The following is a 9630-nucleotide window of genomic DNA, read 5'->3' as shown; positions in this document are numbered from 1 at the left end:
AACCTGGCTTCCCAAACACATACTCCAAATGCTTTATTGTTCTGTTGAGATGCTTACAAATACTGAAAATCGCCCAGCCCAGGCCAGGCAACCATGGCCCAGTGTTGGGCAGAGGAGCAGGGTTGTGGGCTTAGTGTTAAGGCGTGAAGGGCTGAGGCCAGACAGCTGGGGGCCTGGTCCTCTGCTCTCCATTTCTGTCATCCTTCTGAGGCGGCAGGGAGGGCAGCCAGCCCCCAGGGTCCTCCCCCTCTGCTCAGGTTTCCCCCAGCGGGCGTCTGAGCGGCCCTCCATCCCTGTTAGAAACCCAGCCAGTTCTGTAGAACCCAGTCTAGCTGCCTCTCCCATCTGCTTCCTTCCTCCAGTCTCTGGATGTCCAAGCTTCGTCCCTTCTGGCTCTAAGCAAGGCACGAGTGCAAGGGAGAGGTCTGGACTAGGGGGCGGCCGGCTGTGCACCAGGGCCTGGAGACCTAGGGGGCAGGGAGCAGGTGCTTGGTCCCTTCCCCCGGCATGAGATGCACAAGGTCCTGGGCTGGAGAGGTCGCAGTACGTACCCTCGGATGGGCCCACGGCTGCAGCATGGGCGGAGCCACGGCAACGAGTGTATGACCATGGCGATGAAGCAGTCACTGTGGAGATCGTGGTTGGGGGTCTGCAAAAAGGGGATGGGGTTAGGACCTCAAGGATGGCACTGGAGGTCTCTGGCCCTTGAACAAAGGGGAGAACAGGGTAGAGCGGGGTTGGAGAAGTACACCGCCTGAGCTGTTACCCCACTCTTGATGTGGTTCTCCTCAGCCCCCAAGGCCCCCGCAAAGGGGGCTGAGGCAAGAAGGGATCTTTGGCAGATTCTGGTACCATAATTTGTCCTTTTGCAAAAGAGAACACAGGCTGGGGAGTGCAGGTGCCAGGTCAGAGCTTGAGGCCCCCTCTTGTGACAGCTCCTCAGGCCTGGGGCAGGGCCCTCCAAAGTTACTGCAGATTCTGGGCTCCCGGGAGCCTCCCCACTTTTCATCTGCTGGCTGGTTCTTCAGGGGGCCTGAGCCCAGAAATTCACAGGATGAGCTCCTTACACCGTAGAACAGTACAAAGTCACCTACAACAGCCCCAGGCACGCTCCGCCCTTCCAGGCCTCTGGGGGCACGCCTGTGTGGCCCGGTGTGCACCTCTGTCTCCAGGGCGGAGCAGCTGGTGGGCTGGCCCGAGGGTCCAGGAGGTCCACACCGGTCAGTTCATGAATTGAGTGTAGCCCTCAGCTCCGGTCACGATGACATCCATCCAGATGCGCATGGCCTCGGCAGATGGGGCCACCATGTAGTAGAGCCGGTCATGGGTCTTCACACAGAAAGTGAGGGCTGGGTTCGGGCTCTGCTCAGGGAGAGAGGAAGGTCTAAGCCAGGGCTCACCTCTGACCCCCCATCTGCCCTTTCCCCTCCCCGTCTCCAGGATACCCTAGAGCTCAGGACAGAGTCTGAAACAGGCCCCAAACCTAGTGCCCATCAGTCCAGCGGGCCCCCGCTGGAGACGGTCCCCTCCTCACACCCGGACCATCCTTGGGCCCTGGCAGGGCCGTACCCTGCCTCGTGGGGGCACTGTTCCTCAGCGAGCCCGGGGGCACAAAAGTATCACAGGAATCGGACACAAAGGGCCCTTCCCGTGAGGTCCAGAGTCTCCTCTCAGCCCAAGAGGGGCCGATGGAAAAAGCTGCAGGTGGGATGCTGGGCCGCAGAGGAGGGGAGGTCAGGGCTGAGGTGGGCACCCGAGGCTTGGGGGGAGGGAGGCTGATTACATGAGGGCAGACAGCCCAGGCCTCGGACACACCCCCTCTATCAGTCCCCCCGGCCAGAACCCTCCCGGAGAACCCCTTCCTCCCTTTAGCCATCCTTTCTGTGGTGCCCACCCCTCTCCCCACAGGGACACAGCCTGCTGTCATCTCAAGAGAGGGGGCCGCAAGCCGCCCCCCGCTGCTCCTCCCTCAGGCCTGGGGAAGGGGGGGCGGAGGGGAGAGTAAAGGGTCAGGGACAAGTAGGGGACAGGAGGCATTAATGCGCAGTAGTTTTGGTTACACGTAGGTGGGGGAGGGGTACCTCGGTCACCACAGTGAAGCTGAAAAACCTCTTCTGGGAAGGGGAGAGGGAGAGAGGAAGAGAAAGTTTACAAAGAGACCAAGCCATGGGTCCAAGTCTCTGGAGGACGCAGGCTGGAGGCTGTCGTCCCACAACGCCGCGCGGCCCGCCCTCACCTTGGCCGCACTGCGCAGGTGGTCATAGTAGACCTCCTCGATGGCCTGGAAGTAGATGACCCCCTTCAGCTTCGTCTCATGCTTGTCTGCAAAGGAAATAAGGCCGGGCTGAGGAGGCCTGTCGTCCCTCAGGTGACGTGCTGCTGAAGGAGCACCCCTGCCCCCAGTCTGAGAAATGGGGTGAGTCCCAGGACTCCAGAACAGAGGCCAACATGGAGCCCCGAAGATCTGGTCAGTGCTCAGCCTTGCTCAGAATTAGAGAACGCAAATTAGAACTCCACTGAGATACCACTTCTCACCTACCAGAATGGCAAAAATATGCCAACAATAAACAGCACCCCTTAGGTGGGGCTCTGGAGAAACAGGGGAGGTGGTCTGGTAAGTGACAGGTAAGTCCCACCAGGATTAGGTGTTTGCCCTTCGAGCCAATGACTGCACTTACGGACATTTATTTTACAAGTAACAAATTTACACGCGTATTCACCCCAACAGTATTGGTAGTCATGAAATACTGCAAACAACGCACGTGTCCCCGAGTAGAGATTGGTTAATAAATTATAGTTTAGCACATGAGGGGATACTACACCGCTCTTAAATGATTCAGAAATCTCTGATACATAGTTTCAGAAATACAGCTTAACTTAAAATGTATCAAATGTAGATCTCACACAGATCTGATACGTTAGCAGTAAAACAAGGAATGCATTGTATGCCACCTTTTGTGTAAGAAAACGAGTAACAGTCTATGTTTGCATTTGCTTACATTCTAAAACTCTACAAGGATACACAAGAGATTTATAATAAAAACAGTCATCTGGAGTGAGCAGAGGCCTAAGTCCCAATCTAAAGCTTTTTGGGCGTTTTGATATCAGAACTCTATGAATGCATTGGCCTATTCGCCTCTAATATTAAAAGACAGAAAGACGAGTAGCACCTAGAGGCAGGGGTGACAGGAAGAAGCTAATAGCAGAGGGGACCGTTCCAGTGGGGAGGGAGGGGGACTGCCAAGGGAAAGCCCAGGGCCTGGGCCATCTTGTCTTGTGGCAAACTGCTCGGGCACCACAACCGAAAGGTCACACACAGTCACTAAACTCAGACAGTGACAGCCGATGGCCTGCACCTTGCTCCGCACCCTTCCCCCACCCCTGTGTCCTATCCGGCCTGAGTCCTCCATCCGGGAGCACTGCTGTAGCCTCCTCGATGTGCCCCGGCCCCACCCTCTGCCCCTCCAACTCCTCTCCCCTAAGGACAAGGGAGCGATCTTCCTAAAGCAAACCTAATCCTGCTGCCTCAACCCGCGAGCCTCCCGGCCAGTCCCCTCCCCGGGAACCTGCCGCCATCTTGGCTTGGCAAAGGGTACTTACAGGCCGGTGCCAACACGCCCCTCTGGTCTTATCTCACATCCTTCCCCTGCACCAACGCGTTCTACCTGGCCAGATGGAGCTGCTGACCAGTCCCTTAAGAGTATGCTCTGCATACACTGGAGCGGTCTCCAGCCCATTCCCTTGGCAAATTCCTAAATGGTCGTCCAGACCTATTGCGAGTGTCACCGCTGTGGTGCCTGGCTGCACTCCCCTGTGTTCCCACAGCATGGATGTTCCTCTACAGAACTTAACCATACTAAATCTGAGCCCTTCTTTACCCGTCCGTAGGTCTACCTCCTCCAACACCAACAGCTATGTGCCTAGCACACAGCAGGTGCTCAGTGCTGAAGGAGCCCTAGGCGCTGGGATCACCAGCAATCACAGATCCTTCTCTTAGGAACCTACAATCCAGTGGGGAGGAAAGCACAGGCATACAGGCGTTCATTAGCTACGTGACCTCGACAGCACGGCTGGGAACCCCGAGAGAGCATCTACGCGTTGTAAGCGGTCGTGAGCACTAAGTGAGAGAACACGTTCGGAGGGTTCAGCACAGTGTCTGGGACACAACATGTGGCAGCTGCGATCGTTATGCCCCTGGGCCGATGGGCCCAGCTCCACCCGACGCTTCCTCTTGGGACGGGGACGCAGCCCCACCCTGGCCCCCAGGCCCGGCCACCCCTCCAGTAGCACCTGTCCCTTCACTGGAAATACTAACAGCTCCGGCCTCTGCTTCCTAACCAGCCACGTTTCCTCCTCGTGTGCAATGGCTCCCACCCCTGTACACAGCTCCGGTCTCTGAGTCCACATTATTCTCGGCCTTTCTGCAGCATCCCTCGTCCCCGGCGACACGACGCTCCCTGCCTGCAAACGTCTGCTCCTTGGGCTGGCTTCCCTCCCTGTTTCCGCCTCTCATCTGAAAGTCGTCTTCCTTCGTTACACAGACATTAAGGAAGGTCACAGAGGCCAAGGGCCAGCCCAGCACCTGGCATGGGGCTTCCTGCCCCTCGTCCCTTTGCCCGTCCCTCTGCTTCCTCCTTCCCCAGGGCATGGACTTTCATCTCCCTCTGAGGTCCAGCTGCCCACGCTCAGCCTTAGCTCTGCTTCTTAGCAGCTGTGAGACCCTGGGGAGTTTACTTACTTAACCTCTTGGAGCCTATGTTCCTCATCTGTAAGATGGGCGTGAAACAGTGCTTCCCTCCCAGGACGATGACGAAAAGTAGACGAGACGAGGCACGCAGAATGCTTAGCACGGCAGCCCGCTCAGGCGAGTGCTCGGTGAGGATGACCTGCTATCCCTATTACTCCAACCGATTCAACTCCAACCCTGACCTTTCTCCTCAACCTACATGTCCCAGGGGCACTTCAACCTCGACAGGCCTAAAATGGAGCTCTTCTCCCCGGGCCTGTTTCTCTCAAATCCCCACAAAGTCCCTTCCCAGACGCATGTGCCTCTGCCCGCACACCCAGGGCCCCAGGCAATCAGGGAAGGCTTCTTGGAGGGGGTGGAACTCAGGGAGCAGGTTAGAGGGGACGCAGGCATTCCAGGCCTGGATGTCCCTGGCACCAGACATTTAAGCCCTGACCTTTCAGGCTCCGAGCAGGATTGCTCTTCCTGGCTGGGGGCGGGGTGGCTGGACTGGCCGAGCAGCCCCGCTAATGACTTGCGGACAGACCCCAGCTGGGGCATTTCATGCCAGTGCAAGGCGCAGTTAAGCTTCTCTTTACCTTCCGCCACGGTGGCCAGCAGTGCTCTAAAAATGCATGCTCTCCAACAAAGGGGGCGGTGACGCAGAGGGCCGCAGAGCCCCCAGCGACGCGCCACGTACACAGATGCGTATCGGGTAAGAACGACCTTTGTGGTTCTGAGCCACTGGGGTCTCAGGACTGGCTGTCCCTGGCATGCCCTGGCCTCTGCTGACCAGCGTGCGACACGGCATCCTGAGCTCGAAGTGGGAACTGTCCAGAGAGAGGGAGGGGATTCTAGGGACCGGCAACCGAGCTGGAGGCCGGGCGGAGGAAGCCGGGGGATGAGGCGCCTGTGGGCCCCCTCCAGGAATCCACAGGACTGCACACGCGCACAGCGTCCGGGGTCCCCTGCAGCATTCCCATCGTGTACCGCTTTCACTCCGTTCAGTATCTGCCTCCCCGACAGCAAGCTCCGAGGGGCAGAGCTGTGGCCACCTGCCTGTCAGCAAGGACCAGGACAGTGCCCGGAACTTAGGATGCGCTCGGTTATGTTGCCAAATACACGAAGGTGGACCGTGCTCTGGATGCTGTCAGGGAGGGGACAAGTGCTCAGCTCAAGCCCCTGGCCCCCGGCTTGTAAGCCTGGCTTCCTTCCAGAAGCGTCCAGGCTCTGAGACAGTCTCACGGGAACTTACCCACATAATAGGAAAGGGTGCGCTTGAGCCGGTCGAAGACAAACCAGCGCTTCTTCCACGACTTAATCTTGCCCCCCATCTTGACCAAGTAGCCGCGGCAGACCTGGTGAGAAGTGGGAGTGAGGAGGGACCCGAATGCGCAGTCCCTAAACCTTCCTTCCCCGAGCAGCAACAGAAAGGCCATCCCCTCTGCCTGTATTTTGGGGGGCTGTCCCCAACATCTCTTTAAGCCAGCACACCAGATCCCGGGACAGAGACCTCTGGTGTTAGGGCAGGAACTAGGGCCACTATCCCAAGGGCCCGGGAAATGCCCAGAGCGGGGGGTCCTCCCCCCAGCACCCCGGGGGCCACGCACGCCTCGTACCTTGCTGCTGAGCACCACGTGCAGGCAGGTATCGACACCGTGGCCCGACGACTCAATGTGGGTCTTCAGATCAAAGTCCTCCTTCCGGATTGGCAGGTAGCGGGTCAGGGGTCGTGCCTGGGAGCAGAAGGCAGGCTCAGCAGAGTCTCTCTCTTCCCCCACTGTTCCCTTGTCAAGGTCTCTTGGCTTCAGCCCTGAACCCCCACCAATGCCAACCCTCCCTCCCACCCCCAGGGAAGTCACTCTGGTTTCACAGGGCTTGTGGCAAAAGCAGAGACCTAGCAGGCCCGCACTGCCGCAACCTAGGCCTGGGCAACTGTTGAGTGGCTCCGTGCCTCAGTTTCCCCACCTAGGACCAAGATACAACCTTTCCTGTCTTGTCCCTGCCCCTCATCTCCTTCCTGGGCTGAACGAAATAAGGCAAGAGGCCAGATGTGAACGTGCTCTGGAAAGCAAAGCCCAGTAGGAAATCCGGCCTCTGACTTCCTATTAGACCTTGTTTGGATCGCATGCCCTCTCTGGACCTCAGTTTCCTGATCAGTATTTTTTTTTTTAATTTTTAAATGTTTATTTATTTTTGAGAAACAGAGTGTGGGTGGGGGAGGAGCAGAGAGAGAGGGAGACACAGAATCCGAAACAGGTTCTGGGCTCTGAGCTGTCAGCACAGAGCCCAACACGGGGCTCGAACTCATGAACCATGAGATCATGACCTGAGCTGAAGTCAGACACTTAACCGACTGAGCCCCCCAGGCGCCCCAGTGTTTATTTTTGAGAGAGAACGAGAGAGCATGTGTGAGCAGGAGAGGGGAAGAGAGAGGGGGGACAGAGGATCCCTAGCAGGCTCTGTGCTGACAGCAGTGAGCCCCATGAAGGACTCGAACTCACAAACCGTGAGATCACGACCTGAGCCAAAGTCAGACGCTTAATTGACTGAGCCACCCAGGCACCCCCCTGATCGTTTCTTAATTCCCAAGCCCAATCCAGGTGGCCTGCCCCCTAGAGTTTATGCTGTTGCTTCCCGGGACCAGGGAGCTGTGGTCACTGGTCCCTGTCGGGGTAAATCCCACAGGACCAGACACGCAGGGGTGTTGGGGGACTAGAAGACCCAATGGGAAGGAACAGCCTGTGTGAGTCCCATGGGCTCTCACAGGGGGGCCAGGATTTGGGACCAGAGACACAGGCAGACCTCCCCACACAACCTAATTTCTTCTGCTCAAATCTTCTGCATGGGGCAAAAGCACAGGACTCCGGTGCCACGGAGAAACGAGTCCAAGTCTCTCTTGGAGATGTAAACCAAGAGTCAGAGTGACATCATCTGCCCACGGGGCTGGGGGTGGGGAGGGGGCCGGGGGGGCGGAGCTTCGAGTCTGGTGGAGTGAGGACCAGGACAGCCACGAGACACACGCACACCCAGGTGTCTGGTCCTTGGGGCCGAATGAGTCCCACGTAGAATTCTGCCTGGTGCTGAGCCAACAGCAACCTTTTCTGGAGGAGGGTAGCTTTCACACCCCAGGGTACCCCCACCCCTCCACAGCCCCGCCCAGCACACCCCAGCACCCACTCACCTGGGAGAACTGCTTCTCCCGCATCTTGACCTCCTTCTCCACCAGCTGCTGCCTCCTGGCGCTCTCGCTCTGCAGCCTCCGTTCCACCTGCTCCCGCCGCCTCCGCTCCTCCTCCAGGGCCTGCCTGCGGAGCTCCAACTCCCGCTCCTGCCCCCAAAGCCAGCAGTCAGGGCCCACGGCTGCCTTCTCCCTCCCCTTCTCCGGGTGCCCCTCCTCAGGCTGGGGCAGAGCTGCAGGAGGCGCCCACCTCCGAGAGCAGGCTGGCACGAGGAGGCATCAGCCCCAAAACCCACCTTCCCCAAGCACCTTGCTCGTAAGGGGCAAATGCTTTAAACCGAGACCAGGCTGGCTTCCAATCCTGGCTCTGTCACCGGTCTGAGCTCTGTGACCCTGACAAAATCGTGTAAACGCCCTAAGCCTCAGCTGCCTCGCCTGTAAAATGGGGCCAAGAGTGCCCACCTTCGGGGATTATAGTGAAAAGTAATGAGGTCGTGTATGTAAATGCCCATCACTGATTCCAGCATGAAGGAAGCACTGAATAAATAAGTAAACATGGCTCTCACAGTGTTTACTTCAATCCCTAAGACACCGATAATCTAAGCAACTGGGTTTTTGTGATACTGAATATATTCAGTAATCCCTCCCTAGTCCCTGAGGCCCTTTGAAGTCAAATTACAAAATTTGTAGTTGAACTTCAAATTTTACGGAGAAAAAAAGTGCACGTACAGAAGCCATTATTAGAAGATTTTAAAAGCCATTAAAACAAATCATCAAACACAAAGCGTGTCAGAGATGCCCAATGTCCTCATCAACACAAACAACTTCTGTGCCATTGGCTCCTGCTTGCCATTTCTTCCCGGCTCAAAATTTAGCAGGGTCTCCTTCCTCTCCGTTTGCCAAGAGCTGCTTGTAAATCTGGCTCCCGCGGATGTAAGGCTGAGAGGCCTTCCTTTCTGGCTGGTCTAGCTGCTGCCCCCTGCCCCCTGCACCCCACTCTCATCTTGAGAGACGAAGAGCACCCCAAGAGTGGAGACAGAACAGACCCTTCACTCGCCCTCCTCCCCAGGCACCGACTCCTCAGCCTGGCTGTGCCCTGGGGACAAACCAGGGTCCTGACCTCGGGCACACTTCCCTCTGCCAACCTCTGCTCTGGCCTGGACACCTGCCTTCTCTTCCGGCCCTACCCCCCTCATGCTGGGCCCCCATTCCCGCCTTTCTTCACCGTCCCCAAGGGGAAGGACCCGCCACTCGCGCAGACGCAAATCAGAACTCTCGTGGCGGCCAAAACACCCACAGAAGCAAACACTCAAAGGCTGCACGTTGCCGAAAGGGAAATTCCTGGCTGGACGAGGGTTCCTGTGCTGCCTCCTCTCATCCTAAGAGCCATGTCACCAGGCCTCCTCCATCTGACGAACACGACTTCTAAAACACTCTTCCTCAAGGGAAGGTCTCGGGGCGCCTGGGTGGCTCGGTCGGTTGAGCGGCTGACCTCGGCTCAGGTCATGATCTCGCGGCCCGTGAGTTCGAGACCCGCGTCGGGCGCTGTGCTGACCGCTCAGAGCCCGGAGCCCGTTTCGGATTGTGTCTCCCTCTCTCTCTGCCCCTCCCCGGCTTGCGCTCTGTCTCTGTCTCTCGAAAATAAAAACTTTAAAAAGCAAAGGGGGGGGGGGGGGAGCGCTTGGGGGCGGGACACAGGCCCCGGGCAGCCGCGGGCCCGCCA

General features: G+C 57.8%; 1 protein-coding gene across 15 annotated transcripts in view; it reads right to left on the bottom strand.

Annotated features, from left to right (window-relative positions):
- Positions 1 to 16: 16 nt before the first annotated feature.
- Positions 17 to 9630, bottom strand: part of PHLDB1 (pleckstrin homology like domain family B member 1) — a 45400-nt gene continuing 35786 nt past the window's right edge. For all 15 annotated transcript variants that reach the window (XM_042904504.1, XM_042904502.1, XM_042904503.1 and 12 more), the window contains 5 exons: positions 7911 to 8057; positions 6346 to 6462; positions 5982 to 6084; positions 2237 to 2322; positions 17 to 1362 (listed from right to left, as the gene is read on the bottom strand). In XM_042904504.1, the coding sequence (XP_042760438.1) occupies positions 1222 to 1362; positions 2237 to 2322; positions 5982 to 6084; positions 6346 to 6462; positions 7911 to 8057 (594 nt within the window). In that variant the 3' untranslated portion in view covers positions 17 to 1221. The remainder of the gene's footprint in view (positions 1363 to 2236; positions 2323 to 5981; positions 6085 to 6345; positions 6463 to 7910; positions 8058 to 9630) is intronic.

This window comes from Panthera leo, chromosome D1 (assembly GCF_018350215.1).
Source record: "Panthera leo isolate Ple1 chromosome D1, P.leo_Ple1_pat1.1, whole genome shotgun sequence".
Taxonomy (NCBI): domain Eukaryota; kingdom Metazoa; phylum Chordata; class Mammalia; order Carnivora; family Felidae; genus Panthera; species Panthera leo.
The sequence above is the reverse complement of the archived record's forward strand: the minus strand, read 5'-3'. Positions and strand labels throughout refer to the sequence as shown.